Raw genomic sequence first — 27,197 nt, forward strand, 5'->3', positions numbered from 1 at the left:
ACATTTCTGGGCACTACTGTGTTTCCTTAAAAATGAATTGCATTGGTAGTGAACAATTTTAGAAGAACCTCCATCCATCTAATTAGGAGTAATGGCAGTTTATGGAATGTCCATGGGTTATTCTTTCTTGGAGGCAAATTCGATTAGATTCATTTCCGCCCACTGCCTGAGGTAAAGATCACAAGGTTTCCAAGGAGATATTAATTAGTGTTAGCTGTAGAGGATGCACAGGTCTCTGGCCCTAAACATAGATGGGACATAATGCAAAATCCCTGACTGAAAGGTTCAATTACATGCTAAATGTTTCATTTCTTAGATTGCTTGTCTGGGCAGTGAGCACTATAACTTACATACTTGTAGATGCCAGTCAGGAATAACAAAATAATGCTTTTGAAGTTTTATTGCACTGTTTTGTAGAAATTAATAATCAAATTATTAAAATAGTCAGAATTGTTGATTTAAATGCACAATCATTTTCAATCTTTGCACTATGTCTTCCAATGAAATAATATAAGAAACATTTGAAAATGTTCTGAAAAGAAGAAAAACAATTTTGACAAAGAAATAAAGTTATTTCAGTTAATATTTCAATGTTTTTTATAACACATTGGTGCCAATAAATATGAATTTTAAAGTATATATATATATATATATATATATATATATATATATACACACACAAATATATATACAGTACAGACCAAAAGTTTGGACACACCTTCTCATTCAAAGAGTTTTCTTTATTTTCATGACTATGAAAATTGTAGATTCACACTGAAGGCATCAAAACTATGAATTAACACATGTGGAATTATATATGGAATTATATACATAACAAAAAAGTGTGAAACAACTGAAAATATGTCATATTCTAGGTTCTTCAAAGTAGCCACCTTTTGCTTTGATTACTGCTTTGCACACTCTTGGCATTCTCTTGATGAGCTTCAAGAGGTAGTCACCTGAAATGGTCTTTCAACAGTCTTGAAGGAGTTCCCCGAGAGATGCTTAGCACTTGTTGGCCCTTTTGCCTTCTGTCTGCGGTCCAGCTCACCCCTAAACCATCTCGATTGGGTTCAGGTGCGGTGACTGTGGAGGCTAGGTCATCTGGCGCAGCACCCCATCACTCTCCTTCTTGGTCAAATAGCCCTTGATGCCTTCAGTGTGACTCTACAATTTTCATAGTCATGAAAATAAAGAAAACTCTTTGAATGAGAAGGTGTGTCCAAACTTTTGGTCTGTACTGTATTTATATATATATATATATATATATATATATATATATATATATATATATATATATATATAATGTATGTATGAAGAGTTCAGATGCAAAAGCCTCTAAGTGCCATCTGAAATTTTCATCTAAAATTAGGATTTTTATCAGGCTCCTATAATTATGTTCAGTTATTTCACTTTAATAGTTATTTCATAAGTTATTTCACTTTTATATATATATATATATATATATATATATATATATATATATATATATATATAAATAGAGCCTTACACATTTAAAGCCTGTACAATAATAAAAGTTCCTCTAAATAAATACTTGATAACTTATACTGTATAAATAAATGCACTTGATATTTTGTGTTCATACTATAAAGTTGCTTAATCGTTTAAAAATAGCTGAAGCATATTTGAATTCAAATTGAATTCGGAAAATCTACAATACTCATATTATTGAGGGCAAAGCAGTGAGTTTAATTGAAGGGATTTGGCACTTCCATAGGCATAGAGAAGAATCACATTATAATAATTTTAAATAAATATTCCATATTAAATGATATTAAGAATTATCTCTACCTTCTAAGTCTTAATGTTCATCTCTGTGTGAGAAATAAATACCCATTCAGTGGTCTGCATTCATTCTGCGTAATTTTAGGGGCAGGTTGTCCTCTGGTCGGGCACTGGATGCAGGCAATGGATTAAGGCTTGGCCCTGGGACCAGAGCAGGTATTGGGACCAGTCTGTGATGCTGCAGTTCTCCTGCCGACTGGGTGTGGGTCTCTGAACCCAGCTTAAGAAGTTTGAGCTGGAGATGATTTTCCACATCTGCTTGACCCACAAGGGACCCGAGCACCCTGAGGGGCAGGTCACCTGTGCTCGATGCCTTTTCTGGTGCCTGCGTGCTTCCAGTTTTGAGGACTTCTTTTCCATTCTTGGAGCTCATTCGCTGGAATTTACTGGGTAATCTGGACATGGGTTCATCGGTGTGAGGAACCCCATCTAAAGAAAAGATGCGCTCTCTGCGACTATGATCGTCAAGCAACGTGGGCGACAGTACAGGACCAGGGGAGGGCAGGGAGGACTTTTCATCTTGCTCTTTCACACTGTATGGAGGAGTAGGCACCTCAAACGTGTTGTGGAACTGAGAGTAGTCCACCCTGAAGAATCCCTCCTCCAGCGACATGACAGGTAGGAAGCGGTGACCCCACAAAACTTCATCCTCTGTGTAGGAAGTTCGCGCCTGGCATGTCATCCCTAAAACGTAAGCCATAGATTCATATTAGAAAGAAAAGAAAGACAATATATGAATATAATACAAGCTGTTGAACAAGGAAATAAATGTAAAGACCTTCCAAAGTCAGAATCCTTGATGCTTGATGAAATTCAAGAATTTTTTAATAATTTTTTTATTTTTATGTAGTAGTTGAAATATATATATATATATATATATATATATATATATATATATATATATATATATATATATATATATATATATATATATATATATATATATATATACAGTACAGACCAAAAGTTTGGACACCCCTTCTCATTCAAAGAGTTTTCTTTATTTTCTTGACTATGAAATTGTAGAGTCACACAATTTCACGAAGGCATCAAAGGCTATTTGACCAAGAAGGAGAGTGATGGGATGCTGCGCCAGATGACCTAGCCTCCACAGTCACCGGACCTGAACCCAATCGAGATGGTTTTAGGGGTGAGCTGGACCGCAGACAGAAGGCAAAAGGGCCAACAAGTGCTAAGAACTCCTTCAAGACTGTTGGAAGACCATTTCAGGTGACTACCTCTTGAAGCTCATCAAGAGAATGCAAAGAGTGTGCAAAGCAGTAATCAAAGCAAAAGGTGGCTACTTTGAAGAACCTAGAATATGACATTTTTTGTTGTTTCACACTTTTTTGTTATGTATATAATTCCATATATAATTCCACATGTGTTAATTCATAGTTTTGATGCCTTCAGAGTGAATCACCACAAAAATAATCAGTGCATGACTCCCCTGACACTACAATACAAAATTATTTGTCAGATAAATGAAACATGATGAAACATTCATTATTACAGCTTACTTCTAGATATTGCAGTGATACATGACATGGTGAAAAATGACGTAATAAATAATATTGAAATAAGGTTCAATTTAATTTTAAAACTGTGCTCCCTAAAAGCGCAAAAGCCCATGCCTGCCTATGTCATCTCATCAAGGCACGATGAAGTTACCAAAAAGCCACCTCAAGCTGCCTTAAAACTGTGCATGTATCTAAGTATTTGTTATATATGAGTCACATTTAAGAACATGTCTCTCAGAACTGTCTACCTCATCGAACACACCCGATTCAACTTGTCAGCTCATAAGTACAGACTTTAAGACCTGAAGTGGGTCATAAATTGGGAAAAAGATGCATGTCAGATCCATTTCATGTTCAGCAGTACCAGCTCTTAAAGTAATAGCAGCTAAAAAACCTAATAACCCAGCTGCTGTGATGCTCAGGTGACAAAATTATGTCTAATATTAGCCAATGGCTAATAAATTCTCAGATTTTATTCGCCAGTGTGTAGGTTGGAGGCTAAGTATAAATTAAGCACACATATATTTTCACTCGCCGAACACTCTCTGACTTAGCGAGAGTTTCACTCTAAATATGCTATAGAAATAAATATTCTCATTTAGAGTAGAAGCCAAAGCTTGTGGCCAATGATGTTTGGACCTAAGTTTGAACCTCTGCATCATGATGTAAACGGGAATCACTCAGGAGCCGTCCCAGAGGAGGGGAAAGATTTTACTCTATGGTTTTATTCCAAGCAACAGGGCTATCCCGGAACACGAAATTAGCAGGCTAGGAGGGGGTACTGATGCTGGGTCTAACTAAAAAGGTGCCATTGTGCAGTGAGTCTCATATCACATAATCTTATTTATTGTTTATTTCCTGAACTGAAACTTTCTTTACCACACTATTCAGCGCCAATCCTGCCATTCAGTCAATTTCACTGGTTAAAGGGATTGTTCACCCAAAAATCTAAATTATGTCATTAATAATTCCAAACCAGGAAGACCTCCATTTATCTTCAGAACACAGTTTGAGATATTTTAGATTTAGTCCGAGAGCTCTCAGTCCCTCCATTGAAACTGTGTGTACGGTATACTGTCCATGTCCAGAAAGGTAAGAAAAACATCATCGAAGTAGTCCATGTGACATCAGAGGGTCAGTTAGAATATTTTGAAGCATCGAAAATACATTTTGGTCCAAAAATAGCAAAAACTACGACTTTATTCAGCATTGTCTTCTCTTCCGTGTCTGTTGTGAGAGAGAGTTCAAAACAAAGCAGTTTGTCATATCCGGTTCGCGAACAAATCATTCGATGTAACCGGATCTTTTTGAACCATTTCACCAAATCGAACTGAATCGTTTTAAATGGTTCGCGTCTCCAATACGCATTAATGCACAAATGACTTAAGCTGTTGTGGGGTGGAGTTTGCACTGAAGTGGATTGGGGGAAAAATTGTGCATAAGTGTCATGCGCCTGTCTCTCAATGGGAGGAAGCCATGCCCTATTTTGGAGCTCCCACCCCATTTTGGAGTTCCCGCCCCTATTTGGAGATCTCCGGTCTGCAGTTATACCCTTCTCCACACACACACACACACGCAGAGAGAGAGAGAGAGAGAGAGAGAGAGAGAATTGACGCGCTATATGTAAGCAATATTCTTTTTTGTATTTTCTTGTCAAAATAACAGTGTTCCTTTGGAATTCCTCATCGTTTAAGAACTGCCGGGTTTTCCGGTAGTGGGTGGAGCTAATGCGCAATAGACAATCTCATTGGCTGGTGCTCACCTATTGTCGTCCCTGTTTTGATTTAATCAAATCAGTTCGAGCGAACGCACACAACATGGAGTTAATTGGTATTAACTAAAGTTCGGGGCGGGGGCACGCCCAAACAATCACCTAACTTCTAAGAACCTCCATATATACCGGGCCACGGCACACTGCACTGCTAGTCTCGTTGTCTCGAAGGAGTGCTGTTTGATTCAATTTCACTGACGACACTCGTCGATCACCTCTCATCATTCCGATCACAGTGTCTTTCAGAGCGGTCGCGTTCGATCGCGCACATTCTGGGCCACGAGCGCCCTGCTCATCTGCTCATCTCAGGCAGATTCTGAGCCGTTCCCGGCCTCCTTGCTCTTCGTCAGTGAGATCCGCGGGCCAAGTTCGCACTTTGAGCCCTCAGCACTTCCGGCAACTCCACTCTCTGTCACACGTGACGTCACGGGAATTCTCCTCCACAGCATCAAACAGCAGCGCCCCCCTAGCGGCAGGCAAGACGTAATTCCACCTGCACTCATTCAACCTTATATCTCTTCTCTATGCTCACAGTTCATTCATAAAACTCCACTCAAACATCCTTTTATTCCAACATCCATTCCTATAACCTTCTTTTCAGCTGATTACAGCAATACGGCTCACAGCCCAAAGACACGCAGGCTGGTCAAACTGAACAGTCTAAATTGTTCCCCCTTGACTCGTATGTATTAAAGACTTGTGCACGGATTGATTTTATGTATTAACTGATTTTTGCCATGACATATAGCCTCATATGCTGGTATGGCTTAATAAGTAAATAGACAACAATCAGCAATACGGCTCCATGTTTTCTAATAATTCTCTACAGCTACTTCTAAATTCCAGATGCCCATTCACCGTCCCTCACGCCATTCAAAACTAAAGGAGTGACACGTCTTGTGTATTCTTTAGTCTTCACTCATGCAGACCAGCCGGTCTCCCTTCAACCTCCAATTCTATTTAAATCTTCTTTTCATTCTCTACCTCCCAACCTCCCTCTCTCACATATATGACTTGGCGCCGGTACAGGATGGCTGCCTCCGTGACGTGCTCTGCATATGTTTTTGTCTTTTTGTTAGTTTGTCCTGTCTTTAGTTATATTCCTGCAATCAGTTTCACCAGGGATGAACTGCTGAACATTCGGCAGAACGCACCACAAGATGTTTTTCCGGATTTCAATTATTCAGACGTTTTACTGAATATTGTTATCGGAGGAGCAGCGGCGCTGATCAAACGCTTCAGGACGCGCAGGCGGGGAAAGCGAGCTGGCACGCTCGTCAGACTCAGGAAGCGCGGATTTCGAACGCCGTTGCCTAGCATCCATCTGGCAAATCTACGCTCTCTACCCAACAAAACGGACGAACTCCTTCTGCTTTCTCGGACAAATAAGGATTTCACACACTCTGCTGCTCTGTGTTTCATGGAAACCTGGCTGAATGACGCCATACCGGACAGCGCGCTCCATCTGCCAGGCTTTCAGCTGTTTAGAGCGGATCGCGACGCAGAATCAACGGGGAAATCGCGCGGCGGCGGGACATGCTTTTACATCAATGAATGGTGGTGTACAGATGTAATTGTGTTAAAGAAGATGTGCTGCCCTGATCTAGAAATGCAGTTTGTCAACTGCAAGCCGTTCTATTCGCCGCGGGAGTTTCACTCGCTCATTCTGGTTAGTGTTTACATCCCTCCGCAAGCGCAAGTAAGTCTGGCTTTACAGAAACTCGCTGAGTACATCACAGAGATAGAACAACAACACCCGGACTCTGTTTTAATCATTCTCGGGGACTTTAATAAAGCCAATCTCTCCCGTGAACTGCCAAAATACTGACAGCATGTTACATGTCCCACCAGAGACAGTAATATATTGGATCACTGTTACACCACAATAAAGGATGCATATCACTCCGTTCCACGAGCAGCTTCGGGACGTTCTGATCACCTTCTGGTTCATCTTATATCGACCTACAGGCAGAAACTAAAATCAGCTAAACCTGTATTAAGGACTGTAAAAAGATGGACTAATGAAGCAGAGCAGGATTTACAATCTTGTTTTGACCTCACTGATTGGAGTGTTTTTGAAGCTGCTGCCACCGATCTGGACGAACTCACAGAGACCGTAACATCATATATCAGTTTCTGTGAGGATATGTGTATTCCTACCAAGACTCAACTAAATTACAACAATGACAAACCGTGGTTCACTGCAAAACTCAGACAGCTCCGTCAGGCCAAAGAAGATGCTTACAGGAAGGGGGACAATGTCTTGTATAAACAGGCTAAATACACACTGGAAAAGGAGATCAGAGTGGCAAAGAGGAATTATTCTGAAAAAATAAGGACTCAGTTCACTTCGAACGACTCAGCATCAGTGTGGAAAAGTCTAAAGAAGATCACCAATTACAAGACACCACCCCCCAGCACTGTGGAAAATCAACGACTGGCAGACGATCTGAACGAGTTTTACTGCAGGTTTGAAAGAACACCCATCACCTGCCCTGAACACCTCTCCACACAACCGTTCACACCAATAACAACTCCTGCAACCAACCCTGAATGCCTCTCCAAACAACCGTTCACACCATTAACAGCTCCTGCAACCCATCCTGAACACCTCTCCAATCAAGCACTCTCACCATTCACACCTCCTGCATCCCCCCTCTCCCCCACACCTGCAATACAGATCAGTGAGGATGCGGTGCGCCAGGTCTTCCGGAAGCAGAAAAGGAAAAAAGCACCAGGCCCAGATTGTGTTACACCAGCCTGTCTGAAATCCTGTGCTGACCAGCTGGCCCCCATCTTCACAAAGATCTTCAACAGATCGCTGGAGCTGTGCGAAGTCCCTTCATGCTTCAAACGCTCCACCATCATCCCCATCCCAAAGAAATCCAAAATTACAGGACTAAATGACTACAGACCTGTGGCTCTAACGTCTGTAGTCATGAAGTCATTTGAAAAACTGGTGCTGGCCCACCTGAAGGACATCACTGGACCCTTGCTAGATCCTCTTCAGTTTGCCTACAGAGCAAACAGGTCTGTGGACGATGCAGTAAACATTGGACTGCATTATGTTCTGCAACACCTAGACAGACCGGGGACCTATGTGAGGATCCTGTTTGTGGACTTCAGCTCGGCTTTTAATATGATCATGCCAAACCTCCTCCTGCCCAAACTAACTCAGCTCTCCGTGCCCACCTCCGTCTGTCAGTGGATCAACAGCTTCCTGACAGACTGCAGCTAGTGAGGCTGGGAAAATACACATCCAGCACCCGTAAAATCAGCACCGGAGCTCCCCAGGGCCGTGTTCTCTCCCCACTGCTCTTCTCCCTGTACACTAATGACTTCACATCTAAGGACCCCTCTGTCAAGCTCCTGAAGTTTGCAGATGACACCACACTCATCGGCCTCATTCAGGACGGTGACGAGTCTGCTTACAGACAGGAGGTTAAAGAGCTGGCTGTCTGGTGCACTCTCAACAACCTGGAGCTTAACACGCTCAAAACAGTGGAAATGACTGTGGACTTCAGGAGAAACCCCCCTGCACTCCCCGCACTCACCATCATGAACAGCACTGTGACTGCAGTGGAGTCATTCAGGTTCCTGGGCACCACTATCTCTCAGGACCTGAAGTGGGACATTCACATTGACTCCATTGTGAAAAAGGCCCAGCAGAGGTTGTACTTCCTTCGCCAGCTGAGGAAGTTTAACCTGCCACAGGATCTGCTGAAACAGTTCTACTCCACCATCATCGAATCCATCCTCTGCACTTCAGTAACTGTCTGGTTCAGCTCAGCTTCTAAATCGGACCTCAGAAGACTACAGAGGGTAGTCCGGACTGCTGAGCGAATCATCGGTTCAACTCTCCCATCTATTCAAGAACTGTACTTATCCAGAGTTAGCAAAAGGGCTGTTAAAATCACTCCTCACATCCAGCACACTCCCTCTTTGAACTGTTGCCATCTGGTCGACGCTACAGAGCTCTGAGCACCAGAACGACCAGACACAGGAACAGTTTCTTCCCTCAGGCAATCCATCTTATGAACAGCTGATACACACTGAACACACTACACTTTATATTTATATACACAAACACTTAATTTATGTAACACACATACTTAGTATACACTTAAATTTTGCACATAATATACATGTACATACATAACTGCATTTTTGTAATATACCTGCCTACAATTGTCAATTTGTATATTGTCATTCCTTGTCTACTTATTTGTATTTTTTGTATTTTTATATTCTTTTATTATGTGTTTTATGTTCTGTCGCTGTCATTCTGTTGTACTGCGGAGCTTCTGTCACGAAAACAAATTCCTCGTATGTGTAAACATACCTGGCAATAAAAGCTCATTCTGATTCACTGCATCTTGCAACACACCCCACTCATAAACATCCTTTCATCCCAACATCCTTTTTTCCACCCTAACTTCAGCTGTTTACAGGAATATGGCCCTGTGTTTCTTATTATCTCTAACAAATCTGACATCCACCGTGTCATAATGTTGTTACTTCTCCTCAAATAGCATTTTTAAATCCGCAGCTATCACCACCACCACCACGGCGGTACCTCAGGTGGATGACCACACAGCTAACAGCAGCAACACCAATACAGTGCCTCAGCGGTCGAGCCTGCAGTTAACAACAGCACTGCCAGCAGCGCCTCAGGTGAAACGATCATTCAGCTATGACAGCACCACCAGCAGCACCTCAGGTGAAACGATCATGCAGCTACAACAGCACCGCCAGCAGCACCTCAAGCGAAATGATCATGCAGCTACAACAGCAGCGCCTCAGGTGAAACGATCATTCCGCTACAACAGTAGCCCCACCAGCACTTCAGGCGAAACGATCATACAGCTACAACAGCACCGCCACCAGCACCTCAGGTGAAACAATCCTTCAGCTACAACAGCACCGCCACCAGCACTTCAGGCAAAACGATCATACAGCTACAACAGCACCGCCACCAGCGCCTCAGGCGAAACGATCATACAGCTAAAACAGCAGCCCCACCAGCGCTTCAGGCAAAAGGGTCATTCAGCTACAACAGCACTGCCACCAGTGCTTCAGGCGAAACGATCATACAGCTACAACAGCACCACCACCAGCGCCTCAGGCGAAACGATCATTCAGCTACAACAGCACTGCCAGCCGCGCCTCAGTCAAAACGGTCATTCAGCTACAACAGCAGCCCCACCAGTGCTTCAGGCAAAACGATCATACAGCTACAACAGCACCACCAGCAGCGCCTCAGGTGAAACGGTCATTCAGCTACAGCAGCACCACCACAGCAGAGCCTCAGGCGAACGGTCATACAGTTAACAAGCACACCACCAAGGCAGCGCCTCAGCGAAGAGCCCGCAGCCAACCACACCACCACGGTAGTGATGTATGTCTCGAGACCGGTCTTGGTCTCGAGACCGGTCTCGAGACCACTTTTACGTGGTCTCGGTCTTGTCACGGCCTCGACGGTCTTTGGTCTTGGTCTTGTCTTGGTCTCGGACCTCTCGGTCTTGTCTAGGTCTCGTTGTCTCAGACCGACATAGTGGTCGTGGGATTTAGCAATACACAACAAAATCCACGACTACACAACGTTCGATAATGTAACATTATTATTTATTTCGTGCCCTTCAAATGCAGCCAATCACATGCATGTATTTTTTTGTGACGCAGCCGTTGGCGCTCATCCATCCATAACATTATGCCTCAGTGAGTGTAGCGTAAAGCGTAAAGAGCACAGATCCAGCATCTATAGTCAGTCAGTAGTATGTCAGCGAATTCCTTGGTCATAAAATTTGCTTTCGTAGAACACAATGAGTTCTTCTGCGCATCGTCAAATAAAAAGAAGCATTCGGCGAAATGTAGATTCTGCAAAGTCTGCTTGACAGAGACAGCCGGGACCACCTCAACATTCACCAGACACCTGGAGCGTAAACACAGGGAAAGGTAAGCTATCTAACGTTACCCATTTCAAACTCTTTGAGGTAAAACCTTTCCAACCTCCCATGACCAAACAGATAATTTATCTGCTGAATTATTGTTGTTTTTTATCATGTGTTCTTGTGTGGTAAGTTATTTAGGGACATGTATGTTTATGTCAGTGGCGGATACAGAACGTCATTAATACGTGGGCCTGGTTAATATACGGAGGGGCAATATCAGATATATGTACAATAACATTACGATGTCCACTGTCCAGCAATCGATTTAAATAGTAGGCTACATGGGGTTTAGGTTGTCGTTTAATGAGATGTAACGTTAGCCTAATATACTTATATATAAGTGCTGAGAATTTTCGTGTGACTCGTTTCGCCTATTTGAATAATGTATTTCTTAATGGTCCAGTGGTAGAACTTTCGCCAATCGTGTCAGAGGTTCTAGTTTCTAATCTGCACGCGTATAGGTTTTTTTTTTTCTCGTATAGTTTTTTTTTCCCTCATCAAAACCGATTATGTTCATCAGTGGTTGTATATCAAGCAGAGACACGTTTGTGTGCATTGTTTCGTGATTTCACCAGAACAGAGAGTATCCGCAATGGATTGAAGGGTGCGTTCGAGTGACGACTGTGCGGTGTGTGCGCGAGGCTGCGAGCCACACGAGAAAACTTTATCCGCGCCAATGATCGCATAGGCAACGAGCACTTTGATCACTTGATTTAAAAAACACATCAGTGACATGATGGGTTTTAACTTCATTCAGGAGATTTTGGGTAACTGCACAACTGACAGATGACTTTGAGTGCACCGCCAACAGTGTGTGTGTGTAACCATAGCGACAAAACTGTCGGATCCTGCTCTTAAAGGAGAACTCCGGTCAATTTTAACATTGAGCTCATTTGGAGTGCTGTCAATACAGAGAACAACGACAAAAATCGGTGTTGCCTACATCATGTTATCCTCCTTTTAAAATTTGCACCCTGTTGACTTCAATAGGGCAAGTTTTAAACCTGCTTTTAGCCTCTTAACATCCTTGATGTGTCATTACAAGTGCACAGCCAATGGCAATGTGAGTGATTCCTTCAGAGTGAACGCGGTGAATCTGACTGCAGTAGATGTGAAAGATATGGATAAAAATTAAGTTAATTCAGCCAGTGCACATACCTGTATTTACATCCTGTTTTCGGTCAAAGTCCATAGTAGACGATTGCCAAGTTCACGGCCATAGATTTAGTTACCTATGATCACACGCGTGAACTCGCCAATCGATTACTATAGACTTCATAAATGAACGAAAACTTTGCGCACTTGAATTTGACGAATATGCTTGCATAAACTGTCTATCACTGCAATCGATTTTAGTTGGCTAATACTCCCATCAATCAAAACTTTCCTGACTAGACATTGGCTGCCTTTATCCAGGCTTTTATCCAATCGAAAACCCAGGAGTTGCTCCTAAATTTGCCAGTTAGGAGGTACTTTTAGCCTTAAAATTATTTGTGAATACGGGCCCTGATGTTTAGACTGTACACATAGATGTAATGTCACTGTACTTGTAAGATACAGTAGTTTGTTGTAGTTAAATAGAAACAGATGTCTTACAGATTCATTTCCCCCTATTTTGTAGGTACTTGGAGTACAAAGCAGGATCTGCAGCATCAATGACAATAGCTGACCCCACACAGCCTCAAATTTCATCATTTGCTCAAAGGGTCCACTTATATTCCCCAAATTCAGCCAGGCAACAGGCCATCACCCAGTCCATCCTCCAGGACCTTGTGGTTGGATGCTCTCTCCCCCTGTCTGTTGTTGAAAATCCACATTTTAGACGCTTCCTGAATGTCCTGGATAGCAAATACACTCCTGTGTCTAGGACCAGCTTGACAGAGAAGTGGATACCTCACCTTGTCACTAAAGTTAAGGGTGATATAATCAAAGCCCTGGAAGTCCAGTCAAATGTTGCAATAACAACAGACCTCTGGTCTGACCGGAGGCTTCGGTCCTTCCTGGGAGTTACCGCTCATGTTGCCTGCAAGGACAAGGACTCTTACAGTTTAAAATCATTTTTGCTAGACTGTAGGCGTTTCACAGGGAAGCACTGTGGGGAACGAATCGCCTCAGCATTTGACAACATTGTTGAGGAGTATGGCGTTGGCCATAAAATAAGCTACATTCTGACGGATAATGCGTCCAATATGAAGCGGGCCTTTAAAGTGAGGATGCCAGAAGTAGAGCAGCCTGAAGGTGACAGCAGCGATGACCTCGATGATGAAACGATGTGGGAGGATGCAGAAGATGTAGAGCCATGGTCATCGTCGGGTGAACGTCTTTCTTGCTTCGCCCACTCGCTGCAACTCGTTATCAATGACGGGATGAAAGAGGTAAAGGCAATAGCTAGAGCCATTGCCAAGGCCAGCAAATTCACAACTCTGCTGCACAGCAGTAGCAAGCATAGGGACATGTTTGAGGCCCACTTTGGCTCTAATAAGTCTATCCCAGCAGCAAACAACACCCGCTGGAATAGCACCTACAAGCAGTTAAAGGCTCTCACCACACTTGACCACCGGGGCATCACAGAAATGTGCAGTGACACAGAAAATTTAGTGTTTTCAACCCGAGAATGGGCTCAGCTGAACGACCTTTGTGCTTTGCTTGAGCCATTTTCTGAGGCAACAGACCTCACGGAAGGAGACACTGTAGTTACCATCAGCATGGTGGTCCCCACCGTTCTGGACTTACGCACGCATCTCATCAAGATGGAATTGCACCTGCCGCAGATTGTGACAATAGTCAGAGCAATGAAAAAGTCTTTAGAGAAGAGGTTCTCAGGAATTTTCAGAAGGATCAACATGGACGAGGGAGATCCGGAGCAACCATTTAACCATCGCATCTACTTTCTTGCCACCATGCTTGACCCCCAGTTTGGATTGGGTTGGGTAGATTTAGATGTCCAAAATGGTGAAACCGGTCCAGCCCTGAAGAGGTTCAGAGATGACCTTAAAAAATCATTAACAGGTGGCTATATTATTATTATTATTATTATTGTTGATGTTGCTATTATTACGGTAATTGTTTTTATATTGTCACTAGCAGCATCCTGTCTAATCCTGTCTTGTGTGTGTGTGTTTGTGTGTGTGTGTGTGTACCTTTTTCCAGACCTTTTGATCACAGAGGTAGACAGAGATGCAACTGCAGCACCGATAGCAGAAGACGCAGAAGACACAGAAGAATCGCATAGTGACTCACCGCCGCCCCTGAAACATCAGCGTCTTCTTTCACGCTACTAGGCTTTTAAGTTGCAACGTGGCACAACCCAGAACTCGAGCATTAATGCACAAATAAGCAAGTACCTAGACAGCATAAATGACTGTGACTGTGATGCACTGACCTTTTGGTCAAAAAACAAAGAGCGTTTCCCCAATCTACACAATGTTGCCTTGAATGTTCTCTCTGTTCCTGCCTCTTCTGCCCCAGTTGAGAGAGTTTTTAGTAGAGGAGGCATTCTAATGCGACCCCACCGTGCACGGCTAGGCCATAAGATGTTGCAATTTTTAATTTTCCTGAAGTGTAATCAACCACTGCTTTAAAGCACACACAGGTGCGTGAGGGCGGGTGTCTTCAATTAGCCATCCCATAGCCCTACTCTCTGGATCCATACAGTGGACACACTGGACCCTCAAGATCTAAATGAGGATTTAGATCTATCTTGCTTCCTTTAGACCTGGAATCTTTCCAGTGAATGGACTCAGATCCCCTCAATAAAATTCACACTGGTTCCCTAACCATAGAATAATATGTTCTTTTCAGCTAATCCACTCTGGTTCTAATTTTAATATCCACACTGGTTCTGCGCACATGATATAGTATGCCTTTCATTCTAGTTTTTGATGTATTAGTTTATCAATCTGTTCTTTGTCTATGGTATCTATGTTCTATGGTTCTTGCACCACTGAACAACATGTTTGATTTCATTGACAGTGTGTTATAATAACATGCCACTGCAGACATCAAGATATCAGAATCTTATAAGCTCTTATTCTTATTAATGTACAATTTGATGTACAGTTTTTGATGTATTAATATTTCGTATTTGTATTTTGCATTTGTTTAGATGAATTTGTGTCTTTGATATCTGTGTGTGTGTGTGTGTGTGTGTGTGTGTTTGATTACAGTATTGTATTTAAGATGATGTTAAATAAATGGTCTTTTAAATATCATCTGCATATCTCCGTTGTGTTGACGAAACATTAGGCCTAATCCAAGTTTATAATTGTGTATCTTTAATTTGATGTTACGATTTCATCTACACATTAAGTATAATTTCAATTGGTTACATATTTCTCATTCTTTAGACAGTTGTTGGAGGAGCAAGATGGTGTTGGAGCTGTTTGATGTTTTGTCAGATGAACCAGTCAGTACCAGTCATGTCAGTCCTCAACGGTACACAAAAGTTAAGGGAGTCTCAATCCTCTAATAGTGCAGTAACAGCCGTCATGCAATTGCTACACATAGTTGATCTCACCCAGTCTGCAAATTATTTACAGAGCTAACAGTCACACACATGTCATGGTCTGTCTCTGTATTGTTCTGCCTGTGTAGTTGAAGTAATACCGTCTAATATGTAAACTGCGGCTGAACCCTAGTATGCTGCTGTTCTTGAATTCATACAAGTTATTGCTTAGCTTCAACACTAGTCTGTTTTTTTTCCTCCGGTCTCGACTTGGTCTCGGTCTTGGTCTCAACTTTGTCTTGGTCTTGACTTGGTCTGTCTTGGTCTTGGTCTTGGTCTTGTCTTGGTCTCGATACCCTCTGGTCTTGGTAGTGTCTTGGTCTCGGTTTAGTCGGTCTTGACTACAAGTCTACACCACGGTGGCGCCTCAGGCGGACATCCCGCAGCTAACAACAGCACTGTTATCTTATTCAGGCTAGATCAGTCAGTGTGAAAGCGCAGTCCTAAGTGCATGTCTAAGACTGCTGACTGTTTCAATAGCAACCGGGAAGCTTCTAACGGCAGCTGCAGTGACACGCTGATTTACTATTCGGCTCATTCATTCAGAAGGTGGGGCTTCCTGCGATTAAGTGACCTATTGAGCATTGCATGTTCTATAGTGCTTGCTCACACAGACCAGGTAGTCTCCTTCAACCTTCAATTCTATTTCCAAACCTCTTTCCGTTCTCCCCCTCCCTCCTTGCATCTTGCAACACACCCCACTCACAAACATCCTTTCATCTCAAAATCCCTTCTTCCACCCTTCCTCTCTCACTACCTTCCCTACCTCCTCCCCCTCCTATATCCTCTCATCCCAACATCCCTTCTTCCACCCTTCCTCTCTCCCTACCTTGCCCTCCCCCCTCCTATATCCTCTCATCCCAACATCCCTTCTTCCACCCTTGCTCTCTCCCTACCTTCCCCCCCCCCCCCCTATATCCTCTTATCCTCAACCCCCCCCCCCCACTTAAAGACATCTTTTCATCCCATCATCATTTTTTCCACCCTTCCTTCAGCCACTGTCAGGGCTGCCTCTCGTCTACAGGCGCCGTCACACCTGTGCATTTTCGTGAGGGAGCCACGCGAGAAACTCCTGCTCTCATAACCCTATGACACCAGCAGACTGACTTGCAAAGCACCTCCGCACTCCTATCAAGAACCTGACATGGTCAACAGGCCACTAGCAGAAGAGACTGAATTAAATCAACTTATCTTCTCTCCATGACACTCTCATTCAAACCATTAACCATATCACAACCACAGAATACTCATTCACTTAGCAAGCCACGGAGCTGGCCGACCAAAGCCGATACCACTAAATGCCAAGTCTTGCCTATCCATCATGAATCCGGTGAGGCTTCTTCATTGTGAGCCTCATTCGTTTGCAGAAGCAGCCTAAGATGTTGGTCTCTCTCCGGAAGCTACAAAGGATTCCTACTAACAACCACAGTCTCCTTACGTTCTTCACCTTCTCGAAGACTTCAGATAGTTGCACCTTCATCTGCACCTCCATGATGAGGATATCCACACCCCTCTGTCAAGCTCCTGAAGTTTGCAGACGACACCACACTCATCGGCCTCATTCAGGACGGTGACGAGTCTGCTTACAGACAGGAGGTTAAAGAGCTGGCTATCTGGTGCAGTCTCAACAACCTGGAGCTTAACACACTCAAAACAGTGGAGATCATTGTGGACTTCAGGAGAAACCCCCCTGCACTCCCCCAACTCACCATCATGAACAGCACTGTGACTGCAGTGGAGTCATTCAGGCTCCTGGGCACCACTATCTCTCAGGACCTGAAGTGGGACATTCACATTGACTCCATTCTGAAAAAGGCCCAGCAGAGGTTGTACTTCCTTCACCAGCTGAGGAAGTTTAACCTGCCACAGGAGCTGCTGAAACAGTTCAACACCACCATCATTGAATCCATCCTCCGCACTTCAGTAACTGTCTGGTTCAGCTCAGCTTCTAAATCTGACCTCAGAAGACTACAGAGGGTAGTCCGGACTGCTGAGCGAATCATCGGTTCAACCCTCCCATCTATTCAAGAACTGTAGTTATCCAGAGTGAGCAAAAGGGCTCGCAAAATCACTCTGGACTCCTCACATACAGCACACTCCCTCTTTGAACTGTTGCCATCTGGTCGACACTACAGAGCACTGAGCACCAGAATGAACAGACACAGGAAAAGTTAGTTCCCTCAGGCAATCCATCTAATGAACAATTGATAAAAACTGTATAACACACTAAACTTTATATTTATATATACATACACTTATTTATCTAACACCATACTTAGCGTACACTTAAATTTTTTTGCACATAATATACCTGTACATACATAATGCTCATTGTAATATACCTGCCATACATTGTCAATTTGTATATTTTCGTTCCTTACCTACCTATTTGTATTTTTTTACATTTTTTATTCCATTTTGTGTTTTTGTTCTGTCACTGTCATTATGTTGCACTGCGGAGCTTCTGTCACGAAAACAAATTCCTCGTATCTGTGAACATACCTGGCAATAAAGCTCATTCTGATTCTGACTAATCTACATCTCTCATCTGGCTGCATCTAACTATATATGGATGCAACACCCTAAATAGACTTCGGCAGTTAAAGGCAGGGTAGGTAAAAAAATGTATAAAAAACTTTTTTTTCAAATTTGTTTAAACTTCATTTATATATCAATACATAATTAAAATGTAAGTACTCTGAAAAAGAAAGTATAAAAATCGAGTGCCTGTAGACCTCTCACGACTGTTTTAAAGACAGCCCATTATTTCCATTCACTCCACACCCTCCCTTCTGGGCTCCTTCCAAAGCCTCTACTATGGCTCGCTAAGTAATGTTATGTTAGCTATATTACGCAGCTACGTGTGCTAATGACACATGCTTCATGAAAAAAATATGTATGATCAAAATACAAAAAGAAAGGTTTACCTGTCCAGCAGAAATAAAGCCATCAAGGAATCACTTTTCAGCCCCTTGAGTTCCCTCAGTTCTCGCCCTTGCTGGAAAGCCACGCCGATTTTAACTCGCGTTTTATTTCTTTGTTTATCCAAAGACTTTTTGTTCATTGCCTTTTCTTGTACTGTTACTGTCTTCCTTTTTTTGCCTGGTTTGCCTTCACTAACTGCATAGGCTGGTACTGTGAATTTTGCTTGCTGTTTCTCTGCCATTGTTTTGGTATTCCTAGGATCCGTGCCTGTTGAATCAAACGTGCTGTTTCCTCAAATCAAACGTGCACGCGCAAGTGGGCAGGTCATGTGTGGCAAAAGGGTGGTTGCCATGGTTGCGAGAGAGTGACAGTCGCCTAAGCCAATCCTATGTTTCGTCCCGAAATGGAAATAATGAGCTGTGTTTAATACAGATTAAACGGTCTAGAGTCACTCGATTTTTATACTCTTTTTATCAGAGTACTTACATTTTAATTATGCATTGATATATATAGAAAGTTTAAACAAATTTGGAAGATAGTTGTTTATACATGTATTACCTACCCTGCCTTTAATATGGTGGTTGCCGGTTCGATTCTGAACAGCCTCCACCAATCAGTTCCTACAATCCACAGTCAAGAGCAGTTGCCACAGCATTATGAAACGTATCCCATAGTCATAACAGCCATCCTTGGGGGTTTGAATAGTCCGAATCTGCTCATCTGCTCAGACTATGCAGTAGAAATTGAAACCATAAACAAGGGATGATTATGTTTGGCAGTTATGCAATTCATGCATAGGCCAATTAATCTACTCAACAACAATTCATCCCCCAAGCAATCCTATACCACGACTCCTTAATCTCGTAAACCAGCTCTTCGTCTCGTTTCCCATTTCAGAAGTTAGACTTGGCTCTGGAAAAAATGCGTCTCTCGCCGGTCACACCACAGACCAAACACCAAATAGGCTTTCCAAGAAGCCATTCTTAATTGCCTTGCTCCATGCATGATCTCCAGGATACCACTCCACCTGGAACTGTCTCAAAGCTTCCTTTCCCATCAACCGACCCACCGTCAATCTACAACTTAACATCTTACAGTCATTCCTTCTTCAGATCCCCACGTGCATTTAAACCTACTTGGGGGATCATCTATTCCTTTGAATAGCCACTGGCTGCGATTGCCCAGCTTTTCTCATTCTCACACATTCATACTTCTAAAGGCTTACGAAAACAAGAACCTGCGTTAACCATTTAACACCTGAACTAATCAGCCTTTGCGTCCTCTCTGTATGATCAGGCATTCCGAGCTCACACTTGACTCAGCTCTTCCCATCTTTGGGGGTCCTCATTGTCTGGTCTAAATATATGCTAGAGACAGTACCCCCACCCTGAGTCTCTCCGAGCCCTCAATTCAAGATGCCCTGATCAAACTGACCATCATCCCATTCCCTCGACCCCTTCATCCCATTCCCTCAACTCCTTCATCCTCTTTGTACTCTTCCCCAGTTTCTTAGTTTGTTTGTGGCATGGTCCTAGCTTGTGAAATGGAGTTAATTGGTATTAACTAAAGTTCGGGGCGGGGGCACGCCCCCACAACAATCACCTGACTTCTAAGAACCTCCATATATACCGGGCCACGTCACACCACACTGCTAGTCTCATTCTCTCGAACCCACCCTTCCCTCCCTTCTCATCCATTTAGTCAACCTTCTCCAACATTATATGTCTATCAGGTTGTATCGGGGGGGTCCACATTGTCTGGCCTAAATATATGCTAGAGACGGTACCCCCACCCTGAGTCTCTCCGAGCCCTCAATTCAAGATGCCCTGATCAACCTGAACATCATCCCATTCCCTCGACACCTTCATCCCATTCCGACGACCCCTTCATCCTCTTTCTACTCTTCCCCAGTTTCTTAGTTTGTTTGTGGCGTGGTCCTAACTTGTGAACTGATTATTATTCATTAATCCAGCAGCTCATTAATCCTTAGTGCTTATTATAGTGTTCTTATTAGTATAATTCATATCAGTATTATCTTATAAGTGATTTTGTAAAATTGTTCACATTACTCCACATACTCCACATATAGTGTAGTTAACTCACTAACACTATATATGTTACCCTTGGGAGATATCATCAGGAAACATGGTGTTAGCTTTCATTGTTATGCTGATGTTACTCAGCTCTATATTTCTCCACGGCCCGGGGAAACACACCAATTTGAAAAACTAATGGAATGCATAGTCGATATAAAAAACTGGATGACGAGTAATTTCTTACTGCTAAATTCTAAATTGAAAAAACAGAGGTGTTATTATAGGACCTAAAAACTCTGCTTGTAATAACCTAGAACACTGTCTTAGACTTGATGGTTGCTCTGTCAATTCTTCATCATCAGTTAGGAACCTAGGTGTGCTATTTGATCGCAATCTTTCCTTAGAAAGCCACGTTTCTAGCATTTGTAAAACTGCATTTTTCCATCTCAAAAATATATCTAAATTACAGCCTATGCTCTCAATGTCAAATGCAGAAATGTTAATCCATGCATTTATGACCTCAAGGTTAGATTATTGTAATGCTTTATTGGGTGGTTGTTCTGCATGCTTAGTAAACAAACTACAGCTAGTCCAAAATGCAGCAGCAAGAGTTCTTACTAGAACCAGGAAGTATGACCAATTTAGCCCGGTCCTGTCAACACTGCACTGGCTCCCTATCAAACATCGTATAGATTTTAAAATATTGCTTATTACTTATAAAGCCCTGCATGGTTTAGCACCTCAGTATTTGAATGAGCTCCTTTTACATTATAATCCTCTACGTCCGCTACGTTCTCAAAACTCAGGCAATTTGATAATACATAGAATATCAAAATCAACTGCGGGCGGCAGATCCTTTTCCTATTTGGCGCCTAAACTCTGGAATAACCTACCTAACATTGTTTGGGAAGCCGACACACTCTTGCAGTTTAAATCTAGATTAAAGACCCATCTCTTTAACCTGGCTTACACATAACATACTAATATGCTTTTAATATCCAAATCCATTAAAGGATTTTTAGGCTGCATTAATTAGGTTAACCCGGAACCGGGAACACTTCACATAACACCCTATGTACTTGCTACATCATTAGAAGAATGGCAACTACGCTAATATTTGTCTGTTTCTCTCTTATTCCGAGGACACCGTAGCCACCAGATCCAGTCTGTATCCAGATCAGAGGGTCACTGCAGTCACCCGGATCCAGTACATATCCAGACCAGATGGTGGATCAGCATCTAGAAAGGACCTCTACTGCCCTGAAAGACAGCGGAGACCAGGACAACTAGAGCCCCAGATACAGATCCCCTGTAAAGACCTTGTCTCAGAGGAACACCAGGACAAGACCACAGGAAACAGATGATTCTTCTGCACAATCTGACTTTGCTGCAGCCTGGAATTGAACTACTGGTTTCGTCTGGTCAGAGGAGAACTGGCCCCCCAACTGAGCCTGGTTTCTCCCAAGGTTTTTTTCTCCATTCTGTCACCGATGGAGTTTCGGTCTCTTGCCGCTGTTGCCTCTGGCTTGCTTAGTTGGGGTCACTTCATCTACAGCGATATCGTTGACTTGATTGCAAATAAATGCACAGACACTATTTAACTGAACAGAGATGACATCACCGAATTCAATGATGAACTGCCTTTAACTATCATTTTGCATTATTGACACACTGTTTTCCTAATGAATTATGTTCAGTTGCTTTGACGCAATGTATTTTGTTTAAAGCAATGTAATAATGTATTGCCATTTTACATGCATAATCTGCTTGCAAAGTGAAAAAAAATGAACAAAAAATGAGCTTGTTAACCAGATGTAACATTGTGGGGTTAAGCAGAAAAAGCCAAAAGAATTTGAGGATATAGTTCCTTCTCAACACTTCTCCCTTTTCTCTCTTTTTTATTTTTATCTATTTATTTATTTATTTTTAGAATTTTTTTAATGTATTAACAATTTGGGATAATGTACAATACTGACCTGTAGTTTCCACAATGCCTTCTAGGATGACGACAATCTCAAACTGTTCATTCATGAGGGAGCGCTGAGACAGGTCGAAAAAGGGGCTATTGGAATTGATCTCATGACATATTGTGAGAGGTGAGACAAGAAAGAGTTGGTCAGCACCCGTTCCAAATCCCACATCCAATTCCCGCTGATCCAGCGGTAGAAACTCTCCCTCAGGGGTTTGACGAGACTAAAGCAAACACAGGGTGAGATAAGCGATTAAGGCACATTCATCATTTCTCTTCCATATACAAGAATTTGTAGTACTACTTTTAATCTCAAAATACACCTCAGGGGATTTTTCAGATAAAGATCTGTAATGCTCAGGGGTGAACTAAAAATTAATTGTGCTGATAGTTATATTTATTTGCACACACTGCCTGTGCTGTTGTAGTACTGGATTCACTTAAGCAATTATGGAAATAAGGTAACGGCACAAACACGCCCCAGAAAAGCAGTACTGAGCAAAATATGCTTGATACAATTGCCCAGACCCTTAAGGATGATTCTGAATGTTAGGTTGTGCAGGATGTTGCAAACTACTGTCTAGCATACATTACTGGGATTGTATTACATCTACAATCCAGGTACATGAATCGCACATTACCTTGTTAAAAACATCTTAAATCAGCCTAAGATAACTGACATGTATTAACTGGTCTCTTAAAATGGTCAGATTGGTATATATTGGTCAGTTTTAGATTATCTGTGGGCACTTTTCATTCGAACTCTAACCCCTGACCAGGAGACCATATATGGAAGTAAAATAATGACTTATGTCTTTGAAACAAAAAAGCATGCTGAATAGCACTATCTGAAAAAATAATGCATTTAATTAACAGTACTTGCATTTTAATGTCTTGTATTTCCAGGGCTTGCATCTTTAGGTCCAGAAATTTAATATAGTTGTTCGTTAAGCTGTGAATAATTCAATTAAAAATATTTCACACACCTTTTTCATAATTAAAAAGTCAATAATTCATATTCACGTTCCAGAATTCACTTCCAAAATATTAAATCGGTAAAAAAATACGATGTATAATATTCGACAGTCAAATTTCGGTCCATTTTATTTCACTTTCCAAATTCGCTTCCACAAATTCAGTGGTTAAAATTCGGCAGATAATTCGCCCTTTCACGTCCGGGAGCTGCAGGAATAGCAGTAGAGCACAGAGGCATTATCTCCATCTGCTGTCAGTCGCTCACCAGCAGGTGGTGCAAGCGGCTTCTGATGAAGACCAAAGCAACAGGTGGATTAAGTACAAAAACTGATCTGCAGAAATTAAGCAAGCGCTGAGTAGAGGTTTTGATTATCGGGGCATGTGGAAAAGCTGATTGTGCGTATGTTTATTTCAAAATCTTTGCTGTTACCAAGTAAGCAGCATTCAAAGGAGATTATAATGGGGTTTTACCCAACGCTGAATTACAGAACTAACATTACATCTAAGGAAGACATATATTGCTTTCGGTTGTTTAGTTTCCGTAACTTTGTGTCATGGCTTGTGCGTCGCTGTGGTGTAATACTGGGGATCCCCTCACGTCACACTCCAGGATTCCCCAATGACGAGTAACGCTTCTCAATCAATTAATACTGTGATATAAGACCTCAGATCTCAGAATACATTTTATTGATGATTATGCAAACTATATAGACAGTTAAGTAGATGTAAAATATGAACGAACGCTCAAGGTTTCACAAGGTTTCCCTCAGAAATCTGTTAAAGAAAAGAAAACACATTACGTGGCTCAGCGCACTAACAGTGACAGCGATTAAAAGACAAAACTCAAATCTTACTGAAGATGCAAACTATATACAGACAGATGAGGATATGAACGCAAGTTACGGAACAAGAAACACTGCATGTTATAATATATATATATATATATTTATATTTTTTTTATTTATATATAACATTAACGTCTTTTATTGCCTCAAGATATTAAATTATTAAATTCGGCATCTAATTAATACAATATATTATAAATGTATATTATGTACATTTAAGCAGATGAGCCTCACAAACCGCAATGTTTCACCAAATGTAACCTTTTTTTTTTTTTTTTTTCGTAAAAAGAAAACCAAGCGCAGTAGTTTTATGTTTGATATTTGCCTAAGATCCTTTAGGGACCGTCTGCAAATTTACCTCAAAACCAAACGTAGTACAATTATATATTCAAATTAATCAGTTTACAATAAATTAATAATTTACTCAAACTGACTAAATATATATGGCCAATAACTTATCTCTCTTTATATGGACACTACACAAATATTTTTTTAAGAAAAAATTACAATACTTAAAAAACTTTTTTTTAAATGGGGGTTTTCGTGTTCAAAATGTTGTGTTACTAGTAATTTGCTAATGACCAGACTGACTTGCTACAGTTGAAATTTTGCCAATAACTTCCTCACTGTATATACAGTATATAATAACTCATAAGAAATTACTGTAATTCACATAATTTTTTATTTTATTTTATTATTTTATTATGTTCCAAAGGTTGTAGTACATTCCTAGTGACTAGACTGACATACTATAGGTAAATTTCTGCTAATACCTCCCTTGCTGTACATAAAGTACATCAATATTTTATAATACAACATTTGGAACATGAAAAATCCCTTTTGGGGTCTTACGGATTTTGTTTTGTTTTAAATAATTGTGAATGGCACATACACTATAAGGCAGACTTTAGCAATTTACATGAACTACGTAACTAACAACATACTAGTACAACCTGTGAAACGTGAAAAAATCCCTTTGGGTAAATGTTTTTTTTTTTAAGAAATGTTTGTACTGTACGTAATGTAAGGGAGATATTGGCTAAATCTAACCTGTAGTAAGTCAGTCTTGTATCTAGCAATGTACTACAACTGTTGGAACATGAAAACCCTTTCCAGGGATCTTTAATATGTAAATAATTGTATACTGTAAATATATGAGGGGAGGTATTGGCAAAATCTCACCTGTAGAAAATCACTATGAGAAATACAAGATTAAGAATTTGACTGTGTTATTTAAAATTGTAATTAAAACACATTGGACCTTTTAACCCAGTCAGTGGAATTGTCAGGTGGTCCCTTTGGTGCGGAAGCACGTCAATAATTTCTTCAGTTAAAATTTTCAGAATTAATATACCTAGATTGTTTTTAACTCATTTTTTTATGTTAATATAAATTGGTTGCATATTGTTAAAACTAACCATGTTATTGATATCTTTGTGGGACTGTCGACTTTATAGATCAGTGGTAATGGAAATCAATTATAAAGAAAATGCAGCGCATTGGATTCTTTTTGACCCCATTTGCTTGCCTGTATATAGTTTGCATAATCATCAATAAAATGTATTCTGAGATCTGAGGTCTTATATCACAGTATTAATTGATTGAGAAGCGTTACTCGTCATTGGGGAATCCTGGAGTGTGACGTGAGGGGATCCCCAGTATTACAGCACAGCGACGCACAAACCATGACAAAAAGTTACGGAAACTAAACAACCAAAAGCAATATATGTCTTCCTTAGATGTAATGTTAGTTCTGTACTTCAGCGTTGGGTAAAACACCATTATAATCTCCTTTGAATGCTGCTTACTTGGTAACAGCAAAGATTTTGAAATAAACATACGCACAATCAGCTTTTCCACATGCCCCGATAATCAAAACTTCAGCTTAGCGCTTGCTTAATTTCTGAAGATCAGTTTTTGTAACTGTATTACTTAATCCTCCTGTTGCTTTGGCCTTATTTAACAGCTGCTTGCACCACCTGCTGGTGAGCGACTGACAGCAGATGGAGATAATGCCTCTGTGCTCTACTGCTATTCCTGCAGCTCACGGATGTGAAAGGGCGAATTATCTGCCGAATTTTAACCACTGAATTTGTGAAAGCGAATTTGGAAAAGTGAAATAAAATGGACCGAAATTTGCCTGTTGAATATTATACATCGTATTTTTTAACCGATTTAATATTTTGGAAGTGAATTCTGGAACGTGAATATGAATTATTGATTTTTAAATTATGAAAAGGTGTGTGAAATATTTTGAATTGAAATATTCACAGCTTAAATGAACAACTATATACAATTTAAGGACCGAACAATGCAAGCCCTGGAAATTCAAGGCATTCAAATGCAAGTACTGTTAATGCAATGCATTATTTTTCAGTTAGTGCTATTCAGCATGCTTTTATGTTTCAAAGACATAAGTCATTACTTTACTTCCATAACCATATGGCTGCAAAGCTAAACCAGCAAAAAACAGTTTGGCCACGCTGGGAGACCATCTTAAGACCGGCAAATGTCTATAAATAAAATTTTTAAATACTGTATCAATATTACTTAAAACTAATCATTAAAAATTAACATCAAAGTGCTAATTTCCTTTTTAAAAATTACATTTCCATTATGCTTTTTGTTTTTTGTTAATGTAAGTGTATAGTTTAAATCTTATGACTGGTCACAATTTGCAGTAGTGCAACAATAACTTTTAGAACTATAAATATTCCATGTAGGTCATGAAATCGAATGTGTAATTGCACTGCTGTCTAGATGAGTTTTAGTTCAAGTAGGCTATAATATGACAGTGACAGCTGTGTCCTGTAGTGTGTCAGCTACCGCCCACAGACAGAGCAGGGGTCAAAACTACATGACATATACCTCCGTTTTATTATCTAATATGGACAG

The 27,197-nt window shown here is 41.2% G+C and overlaps 1 protein-coding gene across 1 annotated transcript in view; it reads right to left on the reverse strand.

Annotated features, from left to right (window-relative positions):
• Positions 1-1,482: 1,482 nt before the first annotated feature.
• The window catches only part of kcnj19b (potassium inwardly rectifying channel subfamily J member 19b), a 29,228-nt gene continuing 3,513 nt past the window's right edge, over positions 1,483-27,197 (reverse strand). Inside the window, exons 2-3 of the mRNA XM_059530689.1 lie at positions 22,490-22,706; positions 1,483-2,490 (exon numbers count right to left, since the gene is read on the reverse strand). Coding sequence (XP_059386672.1) covers positions 1,859-2,490; positions 22,490-22,706 — 849 coding nt within the window. The 3' untranslated portion in view covers positions 1,483-1,858. The remainder of the gene's footprint in view (positions 2,491-22,489; positions 22,707-27,197) is intronic.

This window comes from Carassius carassius, chromosome 39, assembly GCF_963082965.1.
Source record: "Carassius carassius chromosome 39, fCarCar2.1, whole genome shotgun sequence".
NCBI lineage: Eukaryota > Metazoa > Chordata > Actinopteri > Cypriniformes > Cyprinidae > Carassius > Carassius carassius.